Source organism: Pempheris klunzingeri, chromosome 9, assembly GCF_042242105.1.
Source record: "Pempheris klunzingeri isolate RE-2024b chromosome 9, fPemKlu1.hap1, whole genome shotgun sequence".
Lineage (NCBI taxonomy): Eukaryota > Metazoa > Chordata > Actinopteri > Acropomatiformes > Pempheridae > Pempheris > Pempheris klunzingeri.
In genome coordinates this window covers 18,315,099-18,342,439 of record NC_092020.1, presented here as the reverse complement: position 1 = coordinate 18,342,439, position 27,341 = coordinate 18,315,099, and the positions used below count along the sequence as shown (strand labels likewise).

The following is a 27,341-nucleotide window of genomic DNA, read 5'->3' as shown; positions in this document are numbered from 1 at the left end:
TTGTGTTCATTAGTTCATTTGTATTTCATTTAGTTTGGTTTCAATGTATTTATACATTTGATTTAATAGTTATGATCTACAGTGACCATGATTAATATGCTTTGCCAAGAAAAATTTGTGTGTTAGTTTGATGGTCAACCATAATTCAGGTGTCTTGGTGTCCCTAGTTTTCCTCTGCTTTGCCTTGACATGGCGTACCAGCTGAGACCTGCTCCTTACAGAAAGGTCTGTTTTTATTCCACCAACTGAAGCAGAGGTAAGGAGGGACGGAATCGATTGTTGCGGGCCAAATTGAACCTGTGTCGAGCTGCAGGCAGCTACGAGATAAAGCCTCTGACGCTGTCTGCTGTGTTTATCATCAGGTGGCCTTTTCTGTGTGTGCTATGCTGCGATTTTGATGTGTTAAGTCATAATAGGGGAGCCACCATTCTTTGGAGGGGCTGCCAATAAAATCGCAGACAGAGGGGATTATGTTTCATGTCAGCCCATCATTGTTTCCAGCTTCCCCTGTACACTTTTTTTTCACCTAGAGAGGCCTTTGCCTTGATTTTGCTGTTTTCTGTCCTGCTTTGCCTTTGTCCATTTTTTGGTCCGATTCAAGGGGCAAAGTTTTCAATGCGATGCTCTTTAAATGGCATGCATTTTATTTTATTGTGGTCCACATAAGTCTCCCTGTCATTATGCCGACCATGGCTTGCTTGCAGTTGTGAGACCTGGTCAAAAGATAAGATGTTCTATCACTTTATATGGAAAAGATATAGCCTCACCAGAGGTTGGTTTTATGTTTTGCAAAAAGACTCATCTATTCGCCCACTGAATGTAACAGTTGCGTTTTGGACACAAACGCAGCACACAGTACGTCAGTGAAAAGTCATTTCAGATGAATGCACGTCAGAACAACAACTTGGTTCGGAGTCTCTTTGTGTTTGGAGGATGCTCCAGGACTCCAGCTGGTGAAGCTGGTGAAGCTGGTGAAGCTGGATCAGCGAGGTGGTGAGTGGAGCAAGGAAGGAGAACTCACACTCACAGAGTACTGTTCAGTGGGAGCAGGCAGTACTGTGACGACTGCAGCAGGAGCACAGCTCGGTGAAGCAGCGGGGCCAGAACCAGGAGAGCACTGGGCGAGACAGACAAATCGGGAGGGGCCAGGCAGAGGGAGAGTTGGAGCCAGGCAGAGGATCAGAGAATCCAGCCCGGGGAATCAAAGCTGCCGAAAGCCAGGGAGCCACAAGCAAGCAGGATTCAGAATGGGCAGAGACAAAACCCGTGGTCAGAGACAGAAAGCTGAGGTGATTACCGGGACATAGGCAGGTTGGTTAGAGACAGGCTGAGTGCTTGCATCGAGAAGCGAAGAAAAATCTGGCAGTGAGTGAGTGGTAAAGGCTTAAACACTGGCTTAATGAGTGATTAGGACCAGGTGAGTGGAACAGGTGGTGAGAGTTGGCTGATTGGTGGGAGTGTCTGGCAGGTGAGTGAAAAACTACCGAGAGGAGGGTTAACCAGAAGGACTCTGACAGAACCTCCCTCTTGATGGACGGCTCCCAGCGTCCAAGAAAAAAAAAAAGTGGAAGGTGGTTCCTCATGGGCCTTGCCTCTCGATGATGTGGAGGACTGCAACAGTTGGTCTGGGTGGCGCCGATGGAACTCCCTGATAGGATAAGTGAGGTGTCCAGGATGTGTTGAGCAGAAACCCAGGACCTTTCTTCAGCGCTGTACCCCTCCCAATCTACCAAGCGTTGGAGGCCCTTCCTGTGACGACAGGAACGGAGGAGGTGGCGGATGGTATAAGCAGGGCCCCCACTGATGATCTGGGGTGGGGGTGGGAGAGGAGCTGGGGGAATGAGGGAGCTCTCACAGGCCAGCTTCACATTGGAGACGTGGAAGTTGCATAGACCAGGGTAACATGAGCCTCTATGCTGCAGGATTGATGACTTTCAGAATCTCGAATGGACCGATGAACCTGGGAGCCAACTTCTTGGACTCTACCCGTAAAGGTAGGTCCTGGGTCGACAGCCACACCCTCTGATCTGATACGTTGGTGGCTTGGATCGATGACGGTTGGCTGTCTTACCATAGCGGCCAGAGGAGCGGAGAAGAGCTACTCTGGCTTGGGTCCAAGTCCTGCGGCAGTGGCAGATGAAGGCCTGGACAGACGGGCATGAAACCTATCTCCAGATCAGAAAACGGGGGATGGAACCTGTAGGTGCCTTGGGATGGGGAAAGTCCTGTTGCGGAGCTGGTCAGTATGTGGTGGGCATACTCTACCCTCAGAAGTTGACGGGACCAGGACGAGGGATGCTGAGATGCCATGCAGCATAGGGTAGACTCCATCTCCTGGTTGATCATCTCTGGCTGCTCATTGACTAGGAACTGGGGATGGAATCCAGAAGACAGACTAGCTGTAGACTGTGACACCGAACCATGTCTGTACAAGGAAATGCTTGTTCTTTTCACTAAAGTGACCTGTGTGTTGCAAAGAAACCCTGATGATTAGAGTTAACTGCTACCACACAGCTAATCAGTTTAGACCTGCAATATTGAGACATTCATTCCACTATCCAGTTGTTAGCTGGAATTACGTTTAACCTATTGATTAACTTCTACCCAAATAATGATAGAATTTTCATGATTATAGTGTAAGCTGAGCCAGCAGCTGTCAACTGTCTACTTTTTGACCAGTTCACTCTGATAGAAAGGTATGTTCAACACATATATTGACTGTTGGTGAGATACACCAGTTTTATCACATGCACCATATATACTTAAGCCACCTGATGGATTGAAGTCCCAGCAGTGAAATAGTTTTATTGCTACTGACTATATTCATCCGCCAATCCTTCTCCCTCCACCAACAGAGATAATTTGCCACTGTGAGTGTACTCCTGTGAGTTTAAAACCTTGGCAGAGGATGTTCATACAGTGTATCTGTTCTGCCCTTGACTTGAATATGCCCCGACAGCACAGTCTCTCCCAGCTTGTGTGACCCTTGCTTATGGTTTAGTCTTAAGAACCTCTCTTCCAGGATATCCTGTTTTACAAAGACCTCATCTTGTGAGCTACCACATACTCAGTCAAGTGTGCCATCTCTGTTACACAAGTCGTTATCTGCGATGAACTAAATCCTGCCCACCTTTTTCTAGAGAAAGTGGGCAATAGCCTTGTAGTTAATCAGGCAGGCCATTAGTAGAAGATGACAATGACTCCAGTTTTTATGGGTACATTAAAGCTTTCTTCTTTTAAGAAGACGTTGATAATCCCCTTTTTCCGCCCTTGAGCTATGCTTCCAAACTGACTTAATCAAGTTCATAGAAGAATCAGATCAGTGTTTCTCAAGCATGGAGCATAGATCTCCAGGATGTGTTTAGATCCTGACTATCCCTTAGCCCACTGCACTGACATACTACTTGGCTTAAGAGAAAGACGGTAACCAAAGCTAAAAATGTATTTGTTCTTTCAGAAATGCTTAGAACAATATTCACTTCTGTTGAGTCACTACTTGTAGCTACAAGCTGTATCCAGGGAGAGTCTGAATTTGACTGTGTGGACATGAAACTGGATGGACATGTCCCCAGTCAGGTGCCTGAGTGTCTGTGAAGTTTTATGGCTTTCTTCCTTCCTTTCTTCCACTTTACTTTCAAGTGTCTGATTACCTGCAGTCAAAGGTCCCACAAAAGCCACGTATAAGTACTTGTGACCACAACTAAGAGAACCCTTAAAGCATAATAACCATGCAATTTTCCCTATGTCCATGTTTACCAATATGAAAAGCCTAAATCCTCAAATGATAATGTTCCACAGTTAGACAGACTTTTATTTCACCACAACTTTTTTTAAAGTTGATATTTTTTTTCCTATTTTGTGCTTACTGTCCTGAACAGAGACTTCTATAATCATCACCCTACAAGGACCACACAAGTAGTTATCACAAGTAGTTGTCTAAGCGAGGACCTTTTCTAAATGTATCCTAAATAGGAGTCCATTTTGACTACGACGCAAAGCTGAATTCATTCTCTAAGAGAGCCTCAATTCTTATTTAAACTCTGACCATATCTACTTTCCACAGTTCAAATCAGATGATATTAAGGAACATTATCCAAATGGGGTAAAAAAGAAAAAATCCTAAATTCAGCCCCCAGAAAAAAATGTCTCTCCAGTGCAGTGACTGAAATCATTTTGTAATAATGATCCCCCATCCCCCACAATATGCTTTCTAAACATAATTCTAGTACTTTCTAGGTTCATTCTCTTGTTGACCTAAATTTGTGGAATATTACTGTACATTCAGGGCAATGGCAGCTTTCGGCATAGCCTAAAGTTGTTGGTTATTACAATAGGCTGATTGGCTGCAAGCTACAAACCCCCTTAAGTAATGGCTAAATGGGAGCACACAATGAAGCTGCCTTGGGCTACAAGATAACCGCACAAACACCAGTACTGTACCGTGTGTCTTTTGCAGTTCTAGTTCCCCAATGTTTTTGCCAGCCCTATGGCACTTAGCACCTGAAACATTTGACTCTTTACTTGCCACAGCCATCAGAGGCCTTTATTCTGTCCGGGTTTTGCTAACATTTTCTCTTCGTTCTTTTTGAATCTTTATCTTAATGGGAAAACAATGACCCTGATAGTTGCAATTTCTGGAATTTAAAAATAAAAGGATCCCATAAAATGTCTTTTAACACCTTCAAAGACAGTGGTTTTGAGTAAAGCAGACTGAGTTAAAATAGGGCCAGAAGGACCATTAGTTTAATTTTTGTGAACAAATAAGAGTACCATCTCCTTTCACTGCTAGTATTATTTTGTCATTAAAGTTTTGTCATTAAAGCTCTTTCATTCGAGATGTCTCTGGGTAGGAGAGCTTTAGTTGACATTTTCTCAGAACTAACATGGTTAGATGTGGATAGCTAAACCTTTTTATGGCTGTTCAATCTTAAAAATCCACCTTAGCCATCACATACACAGTTTCCATGATAGGTCCAGGCAGTTTGGATTTATGCTTTGTTTCTTATTAGTTCAGTGGCTATGGTGGTTGAGATATGACATAATTATGCAGATTACCATTTGCATAATCTGAGCCAAAGCAAATAACATAAAGATTGGATTGTATTCAAGTAGTTATGGGTGTACCAACAGTGTGATTGTTATAATTTTTGTCAGTTGTTTGGCAGGTGTGAAGAAATGCTGTAAAGTAAGAATGTAAATGAAAATATTGTTCCTCTCTTCAGACCTTTAGCGAACAAACTGCTTTCTGCTACAACCAAATATTTCAAATTTTGACTCATCAGTCATGAGCACCTGTTGCCATTTTTCTGCACCCCAGCTCCTCAGTTTTCATGCATAGTTGAGTTGCTTGGCCGTGTTTCCACATCAGAGCTATGGCTTTTTGGCCAAAGTTCTTCCATGAAGACCACTTCTGGCCAGACTTCTCCAGACAGTAGATGGATGTACCTGGGTCGTACTGGTTTCTGCTAGTTCTGAGCTGATGGCACTGCTGGACATCTTCAAATTTCGAAGGGAAGTAAGCATAATGTGTCTTTCATCTGCTGCACAAAGTTTCCATGACCAACTACTGAATCTACAGTCGTCAACGTTGCCCGCTTCTTTGTGCTTCTTCAAAAGAGCTTGAACAACACATCTTGAAACGCCAGTCTGCTTGGAATTCTTTGCCTGGGAGAGACCTTGTTGCTGGGCTCAGTCTTGCCATGATGACCTGTGGCATGAAACTTTTGTTTCAATTAATGAGTGTGTTTCAACCTACATATGAAATTGATGACCATATCACCTGCTTGGTATAATTGGTTAATCATACACCTGACTACGATCCTACAAAATCCCTGACTTGAAGGGAAAGGGTGGTCACATCAAATATTGATTTGATATAGATTTTTCTTCTGTTCGCTCATTTTGCATTTTATAAATCAATAAAAATAAACAATTACATTTTATATTTTAACAACAGATTTTTAAAAGCAGTCTTACATTACAGCATTTCTTCACAGTACTGTATGTATAGTGTTATCATCTCTTACAACTAGTATACATAACATTTGGGAAACATTTGAGTAAAGTAACATTAATTATAAAAGAGAAGCACCAGACACAAATGGTTTTGATATCGAGATCTCTTTCAAAACTCACTCAACGTGGCCAGAGGGTTTGAATTTGCTTGTTTTTGCTTTTGTTTATGTTCGTGTGTTCTTATCTATGTGTGTGCCATGCCTACACATCACAGCTTTAACTGCTGACATGAATATACATGATTAATTCAGTAAAATCCAATCAATTTCTCAGTTTTTCAACCATCTATGATTCTATATGTCTTGGTCATGCTACATACATCACAGTCCTGGATTGCTCCCAAAGCTATATTCGGCTACTCTGTATGGGAAGAGGGGTAAAAACAAGAAAATCAGCCAGTTAATTCATCTCCCAGCTCGAAAGTCTCATTACACTGCTGATGAGTTTAAGGATTGCCTGAGGTGGAAAGGGGCTGTGTTTATGGCTCGGCAATCGTGCACACCGAGTCTCCTTGTCTCATGTGGATGAAAAACAAAAGACATGCAGACACTCCAGCCAAATTAATACAAAACACATCTCTGTTTAAATACTTCATGATTGTACACATATTCAAACATATGTTTTGAAGGAGATGTTATATCCTATGAAGTCCTCATATGGTGGCTGCCAAATGAAGACAGATATGGTTGGTAAGAGAATTGATCTGACCTTTCTCGTCGAGTAAGACATGAATCTTTCCACATCTACTATATTAGTGTGATATAGGGACACAGGAAATCCTAATTTAGGCATTTATATGTAGGTCACAGGACAACTACAAGCAAAATGGAACAAGTGTGTAACCTATATGCTTGCTATATAGCATTTTTAGAAACTATGCAGACAACTATTTTAGCAAGTAGTGGTAACATCTTTCCTTCTTTATTTCTTCACATCTTTCACGTTATATATAAATTTGAAGGAAAAAGGAACTTAAAGCCACTTGTACAGTACTTACCACAACAGTTGTGAAATACCAATAATACAGACTCCCAGTGGAAAATAAGTAATGAGCAAAATAATGTATTCTAAGTTGGTGGGTTTTGAAAGAGAAAATACTAGATAGGTTTTCAAAAAAGAAATTATGGTTCTAACATACCTTTCCTACATTTATATTGATGACTGTGCCTTTAACTAAATAATTCAAATTGTAGTCTCCCTGCAACTGCCAAGTACCTTGTACCTAGTTCCACATCTTCCAGTCAGTGAGCCTATTTAATGCATTCAGTTACCTTCCAATCCCTAGCTCCTCTTTTGCTGTTAGGGAACCACCATAACCAGTCATCTGTGCTGGAAGATAAAACCAATATGCTGAGGAGATGCGACCATCTGACAGATGCCCCTTCAGTACGACTGCTCAGCTTAAAGCCAATCAAGAAGAGTCTGGCTGTCTTTTATTCTCCAGTGAATACATAATTTCCATTTAAATCTCATCAATAATCAGGGATGGAGATGGCAGCAACTGGAATGATTGCCAGAGTTCACAGAGCAATACTTAGAAAATGTACAGGGTTCCTGTCTCCATGGATGGATGGTGTAAATCAAACACAGAGTGATTAAGTGCAGACATTTCTCATTGTTGAACCACTGGACTGCTGGGTAGTGTGGTCGCTTGGGACTCATCATGTGAGAGGTGCTGTTAGTAGAAAGAAATTCTAGATATAAGCAAGGGCTAAATGTATTTAAAAAAAAGGAAAAAAAAGAAACTTCTTGCAGCTCTTTGAAGTCACCTTATATTGTAAAATATTGGCCGCACAGTGTTTTTGCTTTTAGTGTTGGAGCCTCATTGTCTGTGACTAATGACATACAGGCAAAGGAATAGTTTGGCATTTTGGAAAACATGCTTATTCACTTTTTATAGAGAGTTAAATGGGAAGATCAATACCACACTCCTACCGGTCTGTCAAATATGAAGCTGGAGCCAGGATATGATTAGCTTAAAGACTGGAAATGAGGGGAATCAACTAGCCTGGGTCTGTCTAAAGATAAAAAAAATGCCTACCAGCACCTCCACTAAGTTCACCAATAAACATATTATATTTAGTTTGTTTAATCCAATGTCCTCCTGGCTCCAGCTTTATATTGAATAGACAGTGCAGATGCATTGATGTTCTCATCTAAATCTCACATTAATCAAACTTTTGAACTGTTTCTTTATGATTAAAAATAAAATCTACTGCAATTCAAAATCATCAAACATTTCAACAAAAAACTCATGTAGACCTACAGTAACAAAACCATATGCATGAAATGTGTGGATAACCCCGGAATTCAAAGAAAAATCTTGGGGAAAATAGAGCCAAAAAAGAAAGTCTTCACCCAAATGTATGTAGGGTTTTTTTTAAATATTGTGTGGTGATTGCTGGAACAAATATCTCTACAATGCTTCATCAACAAAAGGGAGAGAGGGAGGCAAACACAGTCCTTGAGTCATCAGCCACCCTCACACTCCTCTCGTGAGTCATGCACCACCACACATGTGCAGACGGTTAAGTATTGCAAATATAATTTCTGAAATATGTTCAGCGGTCCAAGTGATAATTTAAACTGGCACATATTTTAGAAAATCAAACAGCCAAAGAAAAATTATGATGTCATAAATATATCTGTGTGGTAACAATGACATATATCTCTCTGAGTTTAAGGTAAAACTGATATGGATATATCCATCAGCTCTCCTTCAAAATTGTATTATTTGCCACATTGCATACTAACAACATTGTGATAAATAACAATGGACCCCGTCATGTAGTGTGTACATATTAAGTACAAATAAAGCCATATATTATCATTAATGGCATTACTGAATTGTATTACTGAAATTAGAAAGTGTTTCAGTATCGTCAGTGAGTGAAGTAATTAATTATTAAAATTTAGCAAGATTTGTGTAAATATGCCCATATAAAGAGTTTCCTCTGTCTGGCAACAATATCTCTCACAGAGGGAGCTCTTGAGCTACAAATGGGAACAGAACAGAAACCCAAATGACAGGAGGTGAAACAGAGAGACTGAGAAAGGAAGAGAACAAAGAGTTATTATGGTACAGGATAAGTAACTAATAGAAAGAATTGGGCAATATGTTTTGGAAGTAAATGTGTAACAGAGCAAAAAAGGATAAAGGCTCACAATCAAGTGATCTGCTGTATCTCATTAAGTCCCAGCTGGTTGACCTTGATGCTGTTTATGAAAAACACACGATCAGAGTCCTGGTGAGATTACTCAAAATTCTCAGAACTCAATTGCACACGCATGACAAATAATGTTAGCCTAAAAACAAACACATTTACTGAAGGTTAAAATAGCACTAATTGGGGCTCATAAATATAAGTCCATCTTGAAGCCAAATGCTAGAAATTTGTATCATAGTGAGTTGGGTGCCCAAGCCACTCCTGACCTCTTATTTTCTAGAAAAATATAACTGAAAGTAATGAGGCACACTGAAATTTACTGTATCATTATCATGAATCCATTTACTGCTTGTGGTGGAATCCTAATTTCTTACGTAAGAAATCATACGTTTCAATATTTAAACTATTTTAAAGATCCAAGTGCTACAATAATCATACATATACTCTACACGTACACATAAATATGTTTTCAATATTCTGCACTACTAAGGCAAACAAAAATGTATGAATGAGTCTGCAGATGGATGAATAATAATCAGTCAATAAATGAATGTGGTCTCTGCCCTTTTTTAATTTTGAAGTGAAAAATCAAGCACATATGTTCGAATGGTGGTTTTAGTTTCTCGTCTCCTTTGTATAAACACTGTGGTCAACCTCCAAGTGCTTATGATGGATTGAGACGGACAAGTTCTCATGGCGAAAAAAGTTATCACTAGGGGTCAGTCAGCTCAGCAGCTCTCCTCATGGAACTTTTTATGATTTTTTTCTTTTTTTTCCCCCATTTAATTTGGTTATTCGGTCTGCAAGCTCAGCTCTCATTGCCATGTTTATCAGCCCACTGTACACCACCTGCCCACCAAATATAAGACAAACAAAATTAGCCACTAGCTGGTAAACGTAGTAGAGCATTTAACAAGCTAAAGGGCCATATACTTTTCTGAGGAGTTGGCCAAGACTAAAGCAGGGCTAAAAGGGGTGTTTTAATTCATCAGGTCGCTTCAGCTTCTTTTGCTGTCCTCAAGTGGCAAAACATGTATAAATCTCAAAGTGTGCCTTGTCACCAACAATCTTATGAATGTAGAATTAAATAATAATAATAATCTGCACATTATGAGAATCAACTGTTTAGTTTTTTTTTTTTGTTTTTATACAAAACTCCCTCCTCTCATTTTGCTGATAATCTTGCCTTGAGGAGATGTATTACACAGCATTTAACCCCTGGATTTGATGTTTAGATTTTCAGAGCAATACGTATACATATTTAAAATGGGATTCCAAAATCTATCAGATTAAATTGGTCATGTTGCACAATGTTTCTGTAATACACTATTGCACTGTGTGAATGCACAGGTATTTTGTGTGTGTCTGTCTGTGTGTTTGTGCCTTTGGGCATGCTCACACCCTGGTAATGGCCGCTTGTGGCTGCTGCATATTAACTGATGTTGTTATACTTAATTTTAAATATTTAAAAGCTTGGATTTTGTTTTTGCATCATTTAGAAGGTGCATTTATAATGGTTATACGCATGAGACAATTGTCTCAAATGCCTTTAGCACTTTAATACTGTTAGACCTAATCACATTTTTAAGTCAACGTATTTCATACTCTATGGTTGTTCCATTTCTTGGCTCTGTGTTTTGCAGATCTCTGGCCAGTCAATAAGTCAAGTAAGGTTTTGCGTCTCATGGATCTAGAAATGTCAAGTGAAGTGTGTCCCTTAGAGGTGTCAGGTGAAATAGCTTCGGCTATGTGATAAGGTGCAACTTTGAAGTTGTGAATGAGGTTAGAGGCATGAGTCAATCTCTGCAGGCTATTATCACTGCCACACCCCCATCGCTGAGTATCTCTCATGTCTATTACACTCATACAAGTCATGTCCTTTCCCTACCTCCAGAATCTCCTTGTTCCTGGGAATGCATCATACTTAGGAGTATTAAGCATTATGATACCGTTATTTACCTGTATCATTAAGTTGCAATTATGTCCATTTACACTGACTTGTTCAGTTAAAGTTGCGTGCAAGACTGTATATTCAGATAGATCACAGTGATTAATTATTAAATGAATGTTGTTTCATCAGTCAGTTAGGCATCTACCAAACATTAGCAAACTGATTAATCAGTTAGTTGTACCAGCAAGTGTGGCTTTCACAAAAATACCAGAGACTGTCTATCTGTTAATTTACCTTTGTGGGGACAAAGCTGAGTTTTTTACTCAAAAATATCCCCCGGCTCCATCTACTTCATTTGACAGCTCACTCATTTCAGCAACCCCAGCCAGCACTGACAATGGTAGTCACAAACATGCATGAAAACAGACAACACACACTTAGAACCTCAGGCTATGGTCACTCATCTCCCATCGCTATCTTTCATGCACAGAATGCCTTGCCTTTCTTTAAAAAAAAAGAAAAAATAGGCTCCATAACCACCCACTCGTACACTCCTAAGTCATAACCCTCTGTGTGACACCAGAAACGTATCATAACAATATCACTGCAAAATATGTCCTGGCAAGAGAAATGACCAGCTTCAAGTAAGTGCATGACAAGCATTTAGATGGTTGATTGTCGAGAGAGGAGGTAGACCATTGTGCCCCTTTGAGTTCCTTATACTTTTTATTGCAGAGGACAGAGACTCACATATAGCACAAGCACATCACCCTGACTGATTTCCTCAGCACCTCCTGGGGAATTGTCATCACCCCAGGTCAATGTCTAAACTTTCCCATGCATCAAAATACATTGTAATTGACTCCATTTGTAATTCCTCCAGAGATCTGGCACTGGGTTGTAGCTCTGATGGCTGCCGAAAGCAATAAAGTCTCACAGACATGACCCCCATGGTAAACAAGGCCCTTTTCCATAGTGTGAGTTACAGTAAAGTGTAGTTTTTTTGTGTCTGGCTATACTGTTGCTGTTAGGCTCCAGCCCATACATCCTACAAACTACATAATTTCGAAATTATGTAGTTTGTTTTATTCTTCTTGGGTTAATGCCCAAGTACTGCATTCCTTTCCTTTATCGATCTTACAGTTTTAGAATATCGGATAGTGCAAAACTGAGGGTTCAACGTGCCTCCATGCCAACAACAGCCGTGGCTGGAGGCGTTATGTTTCCTGGATGTCTGTCACATTCTTGTGAACACATTATTGTAGGAATGCCTTATGGAGTTTCTTGAAATTGGACTCATGGATGAATGTTTGGATTTTTATTATATAACAGCTTTGTTGAATACTTTATTCTGATTGGTCAGTTACAGCATTTCTACACAGCAGGCCGTTGCTATGTAAAACAGACCGTTGCTATGGTCATTATTGCAAAATGAACCCTGAATATTTACTTATGTTAAATATTGTATCATATTAGGAATTAATTTTCTCCCTTATATTAATTGCATGTTGCTTTATTGAAAAAACCTGAGAAAAGAACTGTGAAAAGTCTGTGGTATTTGCTGCAGTAGGCTTTTGCAGATTTACCATTACATATTTTAACCTTATGGTTGGGGGGATGGTTCTAATCAGAAAACAAATCCTTCATTATGATAACAGTTCTGTTACATGGAGGGTTTAAGGGAAATGCAAATTAAAAGAGGAAATAGAGCAAAAGTAAAAAGGATTTACTGTTTTTGCGCACGCGATTAGTGTAACATTGAAGGAAAATTGCAATTGTGGATTTGTATCCTCTGAGTGAAATTAATTATGCTGTCTACCAACCACATTGACTATTTTCTGGTATGATGTTCAAATGTAATTCTTCTGTATGTATGTAATTATTTATAAGGGAGCATATCTAGTGCATTTAATTATTTATAAATCGATATGTAACTTAAATTATTTTTTACTAACAAAGCACAGCACTGGAAATCAAAACAAGCTGATAGAATCTGCTTGTTCCCTGATAACTGAAAACTGTACCGTAGTGTTTATAGTTAATACAGTGCCACGAGGTTTCCTCCATCTCCTTTGTTTATGCTGTCCATTAAATTTCATCATTTGCCATTTTCTCCTGCCTGCTGTTTTTAACATCACATGATCCCGGGTAATCAGAAAGAACAATGTGAGTGCTTTGTCACAGCAACAATATCAGTTTCACTCGTGCAACTGGAGCTGCTTTGATTCCTGCTGAAAGGGGAACACAGAGTTGTGTTTATCCTTTTGTCTCTTTCCTCTGCTGTACTCTAGTCTGCCTCCCACTTCATCTCCTATTCACTTTCAGGTGCCACTAACAGCTAAATGAAAAAAGACAAAGCACATTTTTTGTTTGGAAAAACATATAATTGAATGTCATTTTAAAGGGACCGGAGGTATTTAGAATAACTAGTAATTTGTACAAAATGTTCTCAGACAGATGTAAGATTCATCATTGTCTTGGTATCCTGTTGATCAATAGACAGTTTTACCCTGATGTGATGAATGTGTTCTTCGACGGACATTATGTGTATCTGGTCATGTGTAAAGTCCTCTCAAGGTCGTTGTCTCTTTACACCTTATGTTGTATATGCAAAGAGGCTGTGACAGGAGGTCTGAGGAAAAGATAACAAGCCAGGGGAAGATTACTTCTTCTAGGTTCTTAAAGATTTTAACACCTATAATCTCTACAGTTTGAAAGACCTTTTACATATTATTGAAGTGCTGATATTATAATGGCTACATCCCCACAACCAAACAGATTTTATTATATGTATACAAATAGTGTAGAAAAATAAACAGAAAAGTATTCAGCTAATGATGGTATGTCTATTTATTGATTTTTTAGCCACATTAGTAGTGTGGCTCCAGACTGAAATATCTCGACAGCTATTTGTGGATTTTTTCCATGAACTTGTACTGATGCCTAGTCTGGGTTTTTCTTTCTTTTGGTTCCTCCTTTAACGTTAAGCCTTGGCTTTGAATTATGCATGCCTACAGTGTTCATGTGGAACCCAAACTTTTTAGGTGGTTGACCACCATGAGTATATATGATGTGTTAATGTCATTATTATTCTGACATTTTTTCCAGATAATTAACAGAAAAAAACAGACAACAGACCAATCTGAAACACGATGCCTAAATTTTTATACATATATGGTAAACATATTTCTACTGTCTACTGTCTGTTTCTGACTGTTTATATATCCATTTTGTGTGACTATTTGTTTTTTCTCTCCTCCTCATCTCCTTTTTTTACACACTCACAAACATACACTTACTTGGCCAAGGTGATGAATGCATTTATGAACGACCTTCTCCTTTGGTTTTATGTTGCATTTGTCTTTGTTTTCACAAGTGTTTAGATTATTTAAAACTTGATCTTTTATTCTACGTTGGCAGCAACATTCAAAATAAATCTCAATTTCCTTTGTAACCTTTGGCAGCATTGCAAGAGCACCGGATGAAACATTGGTATTATTTGTCTATAAATCAAAATGAAAATTGCCCCCTTCTACAAATGACTGAATATAAAGTTGACATCTTCACATTAAAGTGGTTGATTTGGTGTTTTGAGCTGCACAGTATTTTTCCCTGGCAGTTTATTTGAGGGAGACAGGGCAAAGCTTAATGAAATACTTTTTGTCAGTCTTTTGTTCATGAGAATGAGTAATGCATCAAGGGCCAATATTACAGAGCTCATAAGGATGTTGACCACAAAGGAGTTTTTTATGCGGCCTGTTATTCACACAAGTTAACTTCTTGTCTTTCAAATGGGTTTTGTCTTTTTTGTATTCTTTTGTGTCCTCCATGCATCACCTCTGCAGTTATGTATTTTGCTTGGCAAGACTGTAGCGGACTAAAGCATACAACAAACAACTTAAAGGAATGACATGTTTTTTCTTCCAGTAGTTGTTACCCGAAAATCTATTGTGTGCATGTGTGCACCTGGTGATGGAGACTTTTTTTTTCCCCTGTCATTGAAACACAATGGTAGGCCATGCTGACAACAGTGATTAGAATAATTTCACATCTTTCAGAAATCCTTTCTGTCTGGAAAGACATAATGTACAACTCCCTCTATCCCCTGTGTTTCTCCTCTGATCCACTTGAAATGTGTATTCAGAAGATACCAGGGTTGCCATGATTTGTACCCTGAAAATAGCACCGTTGTTTTTGCGGTAATTTTGCTAATGATATCCCAAAAGAATCCGTGATAGATTCTGTACACACTCAATTAATAGAGCGGAGAAGGATAGTTATATTAATGTGTATGTATTTCTAAATAACATTTATATGTGTGTGCATGTGTGTGTACATGTATACACATATATAATGTGTGCTAATATGTTTTACTTTTGTATGAAGACCAAAATATTATATACACTTGATCCAGCACATTTTGTTTGTGCCAGTTTGTCTCAACGATAAACTATTCCCATGTAAACAATAGTCTGTATTATCGTCCCAAGGCTTCAATCTAATCCTGGAAATGGGTCCCTTGAAACGTTGCAGTTAGCCACTATTTCTTGGCTACCATGGTTACTATTATCAGTGTTACAGCCAAATCATTACTCAATACTATCCACATGCCACAAGCAACTATCAAAAGCCAGAATGAATGACGGAGACCTTGCCATGGCTCAATAAATTCATGTGAATATAATTGTTTCTTATCTTGCATCCATCTGTCCACCTACCACACTGATCATTTTCCTTTTTCACCATTAGCGAGGCTGAGATCATAGCGACAAGAGCATGTGGATCTCAGAGGCCCCATCAGTGGAATAACAGGCTATGTGATAGTGTGGTTTTCTCACTGTCATCCCCAGGAGTCAGTTCTGTGAGAACTGAGGAGGAGGGATTGTGAAACTCCCACTTACTGGATCCGTCCAACCAGTCAGCGAGCTGCAAAGTCTAATAATGACAGTGACCTTACCTCTTACTCTTACTTTATTGCTTCTAGACTGATCGCAGGAGGCAGTTGGTGTACATCTGTGAATGTGTCTATTTGTGTGTGCTTTCCAGTACTTCAGGTACTTTTGGATTTGTGTTGAAGATTGTTTCAGTGTGCTTTGTGTGCATGTGATCCACAGCCTTACCGCACAATCTCATTGTCAGAAAATGAGAAAAAGAGCAAATCCAAGCTATGGTTGAATTGATGTAGAGCAAGGTGAGGTTGACCCTTATGTCACCACGGCCACCTCTTTTGACAGCCTGTCAATTACCCCACTTCTCACTCGCTCAGCACTTCAATTACAGTCTACTGGATGGGCTGACCTTGTAGATAGGAATGTAATGTTACTTAAATGATTAAAGTTGCTGAAGAGGGCAGCCCTTATAGGTGATTAGTGGACTACATCATCCATGCAACAGGGCATGTTTATTGTGTTGTTTTTTTCTGTAAGTGACGTTCTTCCCTGCTTGTGTTTCCTTGTCTTTTTGTCTTGAACCAACATGTTGAAACTCAAAGTTGAACTGAATGAAATTTGCCAACACTTTCAAGCAAAAGAATCTAATTGGGTTTGTGTCCCTGTATCTTTTCCTATTGTGCAGGCCCAACCTTCACGTTTCAAATGAATGTAGCTTGTGAATCACAGTCTCAAAGGAGAAATAAGCCTACTTACCGTATTTCACTTGGCCTTTTGTTTATTTAAATATATTAATGGTTTAGAGTCAATGTGCAGACATTTCTCTTTTCATCTTTCACATAGCATTGCCATCAGACTAAACTATGGTTACTATTATATAACTACTCATCAACCCAGTACAGTACAAAGTTGGCTTTGAACAAAGGAGTTTTTGAGGCTCTGGCAGTGCTCTGACCTCTGTCTGCACTTTCTTGTTTTTGTCATGCTTCTATCTTTTGTTTAAATAAATTGCACCTTATCTTCAGTTTTTTGTCTCAAAGGCCAAGGGCTTTATTTGTAAAATAATATCAAAAGCAATTCGAATTGCATGTTATTGCAAAAACAGAAAGGCCTTCAATCAAGTACTCTGTATACTAAATGCCAACACCTACGTGTACCTACGTGTGTGTATGAGATGCTTGTGTGTTTGCGTGTGTGTATATCAAAAAGACTAAACCCTTAACAGCAACCTAAACATGGTAATGCATCCATGCTCCTGTCCCGTCTGATCCCATAAGACTCTGCTTGCTGTTTGAAGTCTCCACTTGAAAGGCCTGATCTGAATACTGTGGATTCCACAGCAACTCTGCAAACAGTGATTACAGACTGATTAATGAGCCACACACGCACTATACACACATTTACACATGCTTGCTTCTAGGCCACACACAAATGGATTATGCAGGAGTCAGTATGTCACAACATACAGTCTAACTCTGTCATAGCTGAATTTTCTTTAAACTTCAACAACGTTTACAGGATCTGTGTTGTTTTCATGATTACTAATAACCTGTCAACGAGTGCATTAGAAGTGTTAATTTTGGTTGTTAAACAAATCTTTATGTATCCATTTGTCTCCATTTTTCTGCAGTGTCTGCTGAGATCTTAAAGGGCAGTTTGACCACCATGGAGCGGCACATTCAGAGGCTTGAGAATGACATCGAGAACTTCCCTAAAACGGATGACAAGCAAGATAAGTTTGTGGAAAAGATGTCGATATCCTTTTCATTGTGGGCATTTTCACATCTTGTTTAGTTTTATTCTTAAATTTGCTCCTGAAAAACATGTGCAATTTAGCAAATTGGGACATTGTATGTATTATTTTGTCAGCAGCAGTGGCAAACGTGTACGCTGTTCTGCTGGCAGTGGTAAGCAGTTTGAGTCACTTGGTGTGATAGGTGGCACCCAAGGGAACTTAAGGGAATGGATCTGGCTGCCTTGCTGTGAGATGTTGATCAGATCTCCCTCTTCACTCCTCCTCGGGTCCCAAGAGTAAAATCATGCCTGTGGCTATTTTTACTGCACTCTGCCACCACTGCCTGTCCCCTGAGGGACTCTAATAGGGGCTCTAGCCCCTCACACCAACTTATCGCCTATCCCTGATTTCATCTCCTGACCGGCCACGAGCCCCTCCACACAACCATCCGTGCACTATCTTCTCTCGTGGCACCTCTCCTGTTTCGATAACAGAGTGTTTCACTTAAACCCAGGCATCTCTGCTCCCAAATTGAATTAGCCATGTCTCTGCACTTTCTTGAATGCCCTCTCTGTAAGGAAAGGTCCTCACTGTATAGGTTTGATCAATGGTGGAAATCCAGTCTGTTGTCAATACCCTGAGGCTAGGGTACCTTTCATGGAAAAAAAACAGTAAAGCAGTCAGCAGTGTCTTCTTTCTTTGTCTCTGACATTATTAAGAAAACAAGTCATTACTTAAGAGAAATTTAACAAGTGAGTAGGTGTTTCCATATAGTAGATGCTCACATGTAAGACAGCATTTAACCAGATTTTTGCTTCCTTTTTTCTGAGATTTATTAAGGCTGACTTTGCACATTGGGTGGTATAAGAGTAATAGCTTCCTAACACATTAACAATCTGCTCCCAGTCAAAGAAGGGCACTTAAATTTGTGTAATTAAAAAAACTGAAGCAGAGGCCTCCCTGGCGGCAGCGGCTCGGAGGCAGAGCAGGCAGGCAAAAAAGCTACTCTGCTCCCCGATGTCAGTATCGATTCCCAGGCTCCTGTGGGAACTAGAGGCTTGAGTGAGAGGAAATGGAGAAGTGTAGATATACTGCAGCGTGGCTCTCCCTCACTGTCTGGAGTTCCTCCCCAGAGTGTGGCAGAGTGAAGCTGGCTGGCCATGACCTGAAACACCCCACTTCCTCCTGTCTCCCCCTTCTCTCCATCCCACCTGATCGAGTTTTGGTGCCAGGAAGGAGGCTTAGTAGGATTTAATAAGATCTATTTTTTCTCTTGCCTTATTTAAAGTAGCTACCAGTAGGAAAGCACTGACAAGCATATATATTTCATTCTCCATCTGTGTTGTGTTCCAATTTTGGGGGTTTTCATAACAGTTAACTGTATAGTAGTTTCCCTTCCCTTGATTTTACAAGTGGCAGAATTGCTATACTTTAGTCATAATTTACACTGTTCTATTTTTTGGGATGAAGACACATCCAGGTACAGGAAGGAGTCAAATGATGAAAAGTGCATGCTCGTTTGTTCTCTCAGTCAGCTCCCTGGAGTGCTTGATCTGCGATTCATCTCCCCCGTATAATAAAGTGACAAGATTGATAATAATGTAGTCATAATAACGAGGTGTGAGGAAATTTTTACTTCTACAATTTGGTAGTAGGTTTTGTATTTAGTTCAGTTATTTTCAGTAAAAATTTGGGATGATGTTCATTGCACATAATAATAGGACACTAGAAGTATGCAGTCACATTTTGCACAATGCCTTCGAAGTAGCTGTGGCTGTGTCACAATATTTTCTACCACTTAAAACCTCCTAAAATATTAGATGTTGGGCTGTTTTCATGCAAGAGATAGATAGTGCTGTCTGCTTGATTTGCTGAGGTTTTTGGTACACTTAGTAACTTAGGTAGCAGTCTAATCTGTGTTGCACAGCTAAGTGTTGGTGCACTGACAGTGTGAAATACACTGCTGTATATTTTGGGTTGACATTTCCTTTGGTACACATAAGATATCAGAGTCAAGGCAAACATACCTTTTTAAACTTTTCCCTGGGATTAAAAAAAAGGATGTTGGTTCCTTGAAGCATGACAGATGGAAGAACAACAACAGCTAAAAGTCATGCATTTGATGCTTGAGCAACCCTGAAAAAGTTAAGTGAAGCTCTGTTGTCTTGACTGTTGGGTACTGTGATGAATGAGTCAGTCTGCGTTTGTGTGTGTAAGCTTGTGTGTGTGTTACAAAGAGAGAGGGAGAAAAGAGAAGGGGAGAGAAAGTAATTTACAGTGCATGTGCAGGTGAGTACATGCGCCTCTGTTTCAATGTGAGTCTTGTCAGCTTTTTTGCTGAGATTAATTTCAGGAGGCCATGGTCACTGCAAGGTATTTTAAATGTAATATGTGCCCCAAAGCAGCTTAGTTTTAATTAAACATTCAACAATAAATTATGTTTTGTTTTTTACACTGTGCATGATTAGTGTTCCTAATTTGTTTAGGCTTCAGAAATCACAGGTCTTACCCATTAAAAAGTCTAACGTATTTCTGGTGCAAACAATTTATGTCAATCTGTTATCAATATCCGTCATCTGATGTGCTTACCTTTCAGAGGAAACCATTCCATTAGATAATAACAGAAGAAATGTACGCCAACAACTCAGTAGCAAAGATGCAAACATTAAGAAGCATGGACAGAAAGAAAGAAAGAAGGAAGAGCTTAGTGGAAGCACTTCATTTGGCTTTATTGATACATTTTTCTCTTTCCATTACTGTAATGTATGCAAATGACTGAATGGGGTGTTTGTTCAGCAGTTTAGTGATCTCTATCTGTCAGAAGTAATGGGAGCCCACAATGGTTGTAGAGTTGAGGCACAAGCCCCCAGAGAGCCCTATTTCACTACTGAGGCTATGGCTATCACATCCTCATGCACACACACACACCATTTTCAGTTCCTGCTGGATATGATAGAGTAGAACTAGGGGCATAGAGCAGGACTCTGCATACAGGAATATTAATGGTAGTGAGGTTGCTCGATGATGAGAGACCAGGCTGAACTTTGATGGGTGCCTGGACATGTCCAATACATCTCCCCCCTCTGTACTCAATGTCTTAACCCAACCCACAGATACCTCACTTAACCTTTTATTTCCCAGAAGGCCAGAGTCAGAGCACATCATTCTCTCCCATCCTCCCACATTTAGTGACATGGAGCTGTCTTCTGGGTTCTGTTTTATTAAGATATGTTAGATTGGGCTTACAAATTTAGTCGGTCCTACTTTTTTCCCTCAGAATCGTCTAATGCAAGTAGGACATTTTCACCAAAATTACCAAAGGTTAGCCACCTTGTACCCTCGAGGAAATCGTTGCTTTAGATTTGTGGAGCTATGCTAGTGTGTCTTTGAGATTTTCCTGTAGTGGATTTCTTGTTGAAGAGTTTTTTTTTTCAATTTCATAATTTCTTTACACCCATCACCGTGTTTTTTAGCTGTGTGTGTGCCATGTTTTAGAAAATGCTATTAATTTGCCCATAATTCCAAACAAATGTGTCCTGCTTAACATAGTTGTGGACCTGGCAGCATTGTACAACTGATGCGTTTAGATATATTTCTGAAGACCGTTTAAGTGTATGTCTGTCTTTGACAAACAAGCCTCCAAACCAGTATTGTGCTTAATTTCTTCACCTAATTAAGATTTTTACAATGTCTGTCATAAATGATACTTGACAATTCTCCACAAACATGAAGAAGCAGCTGCTGTAACAGCGATATCTACAGTAGTAGTTATTGATACCTGTTGGTGAATAGGAAGCCTCAAGTCCTGGGATCCTACAAATCCCAGACACCTAACAACGCCAGTTTCTCACACCAACTCCGTCCGCCCACACAGGGTCAGCCCAGACACACTTTTTCTTGGCCCTGGGGCTAGCCTGTAATATCACCTCTGTGGAAGAAAAATCGACAGATGCATTTACACAGGTACCACCTTTTTTGTTGTTCTCCGAGACTTGAGCCTGATTTAGTTCACACTTCAAAGAAAGAGGTTCACTACAATGTGTTTATGGATGGCCTTTGTCAAACAGTTGGAGAATGTTGGCTTCAGGCTAGGTTTGTGTACAGGTGCACACAGCATTCTTTTGTATCGGCACCGAGCACTTTAGGTTAAATAAATGGTTGTTAGTGAAACAATTGTTTTATTAAGCAGGCTGCTGAGTTTAAACTGCAGAAACATCTCCTGTTAAAGTCTTGTTTCATCTGGAGAGGCATGGTGTTGTACTAAAGTGGTTATCCCACTCCAGCATGAGAAGTGTTTGAATGAGAAGTAAACTAGATTATTTACAGAATCATCATGCTAATTTCTGCATGTTTGTATGTAAGAAAACTGGGTTAAAAGATGCTGGTGGCACTTTCAGCTCCTTATAATTTTTAAAACAGAAATACCAAAACACCCCTTACACTCACACACACACACACACAAGCTCTCTTAATCACCGCCTTCCTTCGACCCCCACCCCCCAACCACAGTGTTTTCCTCCACTAATGAAATTTACTCTAAACTGTGTGGCCAATTAACTGAAGCACAGATAAACCACAGAGCCTTTTTAATTATCCAAAATTCAGCAGAAACCAGTGTAAATAAGTAGAGGTGCTTAAACCTGACGGAGTTCTATTTCTATATCTGTCACCTCAATGTGAACGTCCTAGCTCGAATTAAGAAACAGAAAATTGCAGTCACTATAACAAATAGTCATCTTTCATGTTGCATTCTGCATGTCAGAGGCGATATTAATTAACTTAATTTAATATGTGTGTGTCTGAAAAAAAAACATTTGCTAAAATTAAAATTGTTATTCTAATTACGGTTATTACAAAGAAAAAGCACAAAATGTAAATGAAAAAGTGGTAGTTATGTTGCTGTCTTACCAAGGTTTCTTTTTTTTTGTAATTCATTCACTGCTGTCTTATTATCTTTGATGACAAATAGAAAATATACTACATATATAGATATAGAGTTTTTAATAACCTTAAGTAAGGCATAAACTGGCTTTGTTGCACAGTGAGTCAATTAAATTTACTGTCAAAAGTAAAGAAAAACTATGACTAACATTTGTATTTACAGCATTAGAACACTTGGTGTAGCCCACTGTACTAACAGTATATCTTGTCATACTATTATACAGTACTACTTAAACTGCCAAGATTAATAAAGTTCAACATCTTCTCTGTTCTACTGCAGCATACAGTCCAAAAAAAAATCACTTATTTGAATTCCTTTCTGTGTCTAACCAACAGTCCAAAAACAGAGATATTCCGTTCACTATAGTATGAGACTATCAATACTACAATAACGTTGAATCTAATCTAATCTAATTAAGTTTAATCCAAGTCATGGAAAGACAAGCTGATGCTTACATTTAGGAGGGAGGGACTATCAGATTTCTGTAATTTTTTTTTTACTTCAAAAATGTATCATTATTTCATTAGTGGCCAGTGACTGATCATGTCAATGAATACATTGTGTGAAATATGACCATACAAATACCAATAAAGTAAGTTGGTTTTTGGAACAAACATCATGTATAGATTTGAACAACACTTGAAGGATAGGATTTTAAAAATAAATGAAAAATATTACACTGCAGTTTCAGCACACAATGCCTCTTCATTTCACATATTCAAACTACAGCTGTGCGCACTTTGAATGTGGCCCAGACAGCTCTGCCTGTCAGAGCAAAAACGTAACCACATGAGACACATATCAGCCATATATTAAACTCAGATGAAGCCAAAAAATCAAGTGATGGATTTCACAGAATACACATGTACTGCTTTCTGTCAACAAAAAATGTAATGTTGCCTTCGCCTTGTCTGTCGGGCCGTCGTGTACACGACCAGACAGAAGACCATCTCTGTGCCCTCTGGTCATACAAGTGAATTCCCTAGAACTGCGCCAATCAGTATCTTGTTAGGCTGTGACACTCGGCCTGATGTGGCAGCTCCATTAACCAGTAGAGTAAGCTTGCTGACAGGCCACTTGGACTGTAGCTCCCAGGGGCAGGAGGGGGTGTGGCGTTTGAGCACTGGAGGAGCACCCATAATGTAAACTGGATCTACCCCTTTGCTCCTGCCATATTCCACTGATAAAGCCTCAATGTCCTGCCAGTCTGGAACGGTGTCCTATCTAATGTGTCCTGTTGGGATTCAGGGCTCCTTCCCTGCGATCAAAAAGTCACATTAAAAGTCCTTACGCACCTACTGCATACATTCTTATGCTTCTTCTGCAAGGTCAGTATACATGGGTTACATGTGCAGTACATATATTTTATATGATGGAGAGGAGCTAATGCATATAACAGGCCATGGTGCTCTGAATGGAAAATTATTTTTTAGTTAATCTGTTTTATCTCCTTGTGTTGCTTAGCTGTAGTATAGTTTTGCCCCCATTGGCCAGGTCTCCACTGATTATTTCTGCTCTACAGAAAATCGGGCTAAGGACCCAGTGGCAGCAGCACCAATCTGCACCTCATTACTTCCCCAAAAGGCCTGAGCTTAGTGCAGGGTAATAGACAGAGGCCCAGCCGCCCTCATTTGTCATGGGCTCCTGGGTTTGATGCAAAGCCCCCCTTGAGCACTTGTTGCTGAGCTCTAATCCTGCAGTAGACACCAGCCACGCTTCTCTGCTTAGCCATCCCTACTCTCCACCGTCATGGCTCATGATTTCACTTTCATTTGATGTTTTAATGAAATCCCTGAGACTCAGTTGAATGGCAGGCCCATTGTTGGCAAATTATTCTATCAAATGCAAGTGGAAGGGAAACGTGACTGGAGTTATTTGTCTAGTAAATATGAGTCACTGAGGGTTTACTGTGTTTTTTTTAGCATCTGAATCTACAAAAGAGTTAAATGACATAAGTTGACCCACAGGAAAATGCATGTGGATAAAATGGCACATAAAATGTTGTGTTTACGTCCTTAATAACCTCCTCCTTTCCATTCATCCAATTTCTATAATAACTAACAATAATGCTACAGAGACTATTGCTGAACTTAATTGTGAAATGAGTCAGGTAAAATGTACTTAATGTTAGTAGATAATGTACAGAGCAGACATTTATACAGTAGCTGACATTTATTCCTTTGCAGACCAGTACATTACCTAGTAGCACCATTTGTTGTGCCTTATTGCAAATAAGTGCTATGGGGCAGCGCCTAAAAGGCGGGGGAAAGCTCCTTGATGAAAAGGCCTGAGTATCATTAGCTGAAGTTGCTGTGTGTGCCAGTTGAAAGCCTCTCTAAAATGTAAATCAAACTAATGCACAAACACTTCCTCTCCTTTCCCCACAGTAATACTATTCCTTTCTTGCTGATGCCATCGAGGGATTATGAAGTTCCACTGTTTGTTACTGGGCTCTCTGTTGATTTCTAACTTCGTTCCTTGGTGGCTATCTTTCCTCTCCCCTGACAGGATCCAGAGATCACTGTGTCTGCATGACTGGAGACCATCTCTTCTGCAACCTGGTCATATATATGGCCCACGCAAGCGATTAGCCGAACTTATTGACTGCAATTGTACGCTGCAGAGCAATTAGGCGCTTCATTATGCAAATAAAGTGCACTAATTGCCTCACGTTTGCTAATTGATTATAAGATATGGTATATGGTTGACATTAGGGTCGACTCCTTCAAAAAGATGTGGCCTTCTACAGTTTAAGCCGTGCATTTTGTGAATAAATTAATGACAGCAAATAACACAGTGGGCCATTTCCCTGGTATGTCACTGCTCTCAGCTCTGCAAATTTGAGACACAATAGAAAAGTCGGAGGAGAAAGAGATCTCTAATTAACATGAATCTGTGACAGTCAGAAACACTAACAGTTACAAACGGCAATCTGATGGTAGTCAACAGGGGATTCTCCATTAATTGGCAAAATGAGGCTCATCAATCACACAGAGGGGGAAGGCTGCACAGACAGTATCCTGTCAGAGTCACCCACTGTGGGGGGAGCAACATGACATGTGTCTCAGGGACAGAGTCATGTAGAGGCAGAACAGTCTCTCTCTATCTCTCTCTCTCTCTCTCTCTCTCTCTCTCTCTCTCTCTCTCGATCTCCCCGACTCTGTTTCTCACCACATGTGGCTCTCAGTAGACATCTCTCCAACTCATTCTGACAGGCTTTGTTTTTCCTTGTCGCATTTCAAATGGGGATTGGCTGGCATTCTCTGCCAGTCAAGGCCGAGACAGAATTGTCAAAACACACTGTTGAATTTCGGCTTTTAGAAGATATTCTTTGCTGATGACATGTGCTGAGAGGCTTGTAACTCCATACTCGCTCTCTTCATTCAACCACTGGTACTGCTGATTTTCTATTCAGGAGACCTTGATAATTTTATTGGATTAAAAATACATTTTTCCCAACACGAACAACCTTCTCTGAAGTGTTAATTGGCAGGAACTTTTAATTACTTCTTTTATGAAACATTCCAAAAATGGAATGATGTGAGAGCAATATATGGACTTAATGTCAACCTAACAAGAATAGGAATATCCTATGGTGAACAATGTGCTGCAATGATTGAGCAAGCCAAACAAATGCCTAGGCACATAACATACCACCTCTTCCAACAGGTCAATAAATGTACCCAAGCAACAATCGGCTGTTTCATCAATTAAACTAATCAATGGACTGCTTGGAGTCTTTATGTAAGTCGTTAGGCTTGGGGCAGAACGAAACTTGAAATAGCTATTGCTCTTTCTTTCTTTTCTGCTTTATTTCCTCTGTGCATCTAATTTTGTTACTTCATGTGCTTATATGGTAGAGGCTACCATTACTGACTTGGCACAGAGGCTATCATTTTACCTAATATGCACACACCCCCTCACTCCCACATACATTGTATGTGTTGTGTGTTGTTCATCATCTCTTTCCAGTGCATCTAACCAGTAATGCGTCAGGCATGCCATGGCAAATGGAGTATACCTAACTGTCTTTATAGCTGTCACCGACAGGGCTAATATACTGTGAATCAAAACAATAGTCATGCCTGTGTGGGTTTTTATTGAGAATTAACCTCCAATTAGCAGCATGGATAGATAGGGTGACCTCCAGAAGTGCTAGTGGTTGTGTTGGTGATGGCTCCTTCATGAACATGATTACATAAAATAAGCCAGTTTGCTGTGAAGAGGGACCTCTGGCTGGTGCACTGACACCTGCAGTGACAGACAGAGGGAGGCATTTAACACGTTGGTGTTAGCTACAGTACCAGTGAATTGAAATAAAAAGAGATTAGAAGCACAAATGTTTCTAATTCATTTTTTCCTTCTTTCTCTTTCTCTTACTTACACTCGAACACACACATACAGACACACACACAAAGACAGACTGTGTACTGTCGGCGAGTCTAAGCCCTGTCATTTAACAGCAACAGGAATGTGTGAGACACATCTGCTACCTGAACCACCAGCTGACCTTGAATTGACTTTCTGTGATGAAGACTTACGGTTGATCCCAGGGCTTTTTGCCTTGATACCCTGCAGCTTTCCATCCTAACTTAAGAACATAGGTAGGAACTATACAGACCATACATCTCTCTTTTAGCTCTCCTGTCTTTTTTATATATTTTTCTGTGCCACGACTTATAAGGGTACCTGTTTAGGTGGT

At 39.8% G+C, this 27,341-nt stretch overlaps 1 protein-coding gene across 1 annotated transcript in view; it reads left to right on the top strand.

The window, feature by feature from the left end:
* Positions 1-27,341, top strand: part of diaph2 (diaphanous-related formin 2) — a 352,442-nt gene that overhangs the window by 239,498 nt on the left and 85,603 nt on the right. Inside the window, exon 25 of the mRNA XM_070836524.1 lies at positions 17,593-17,717. Within this exon, the coding sequence (XP_070692625.1) occupies positions 17,593-17,717 (125 nt within the window). The remainder of the gene's footprint in view (positions 1-17,592; positions 17,718-27,341) is intronic.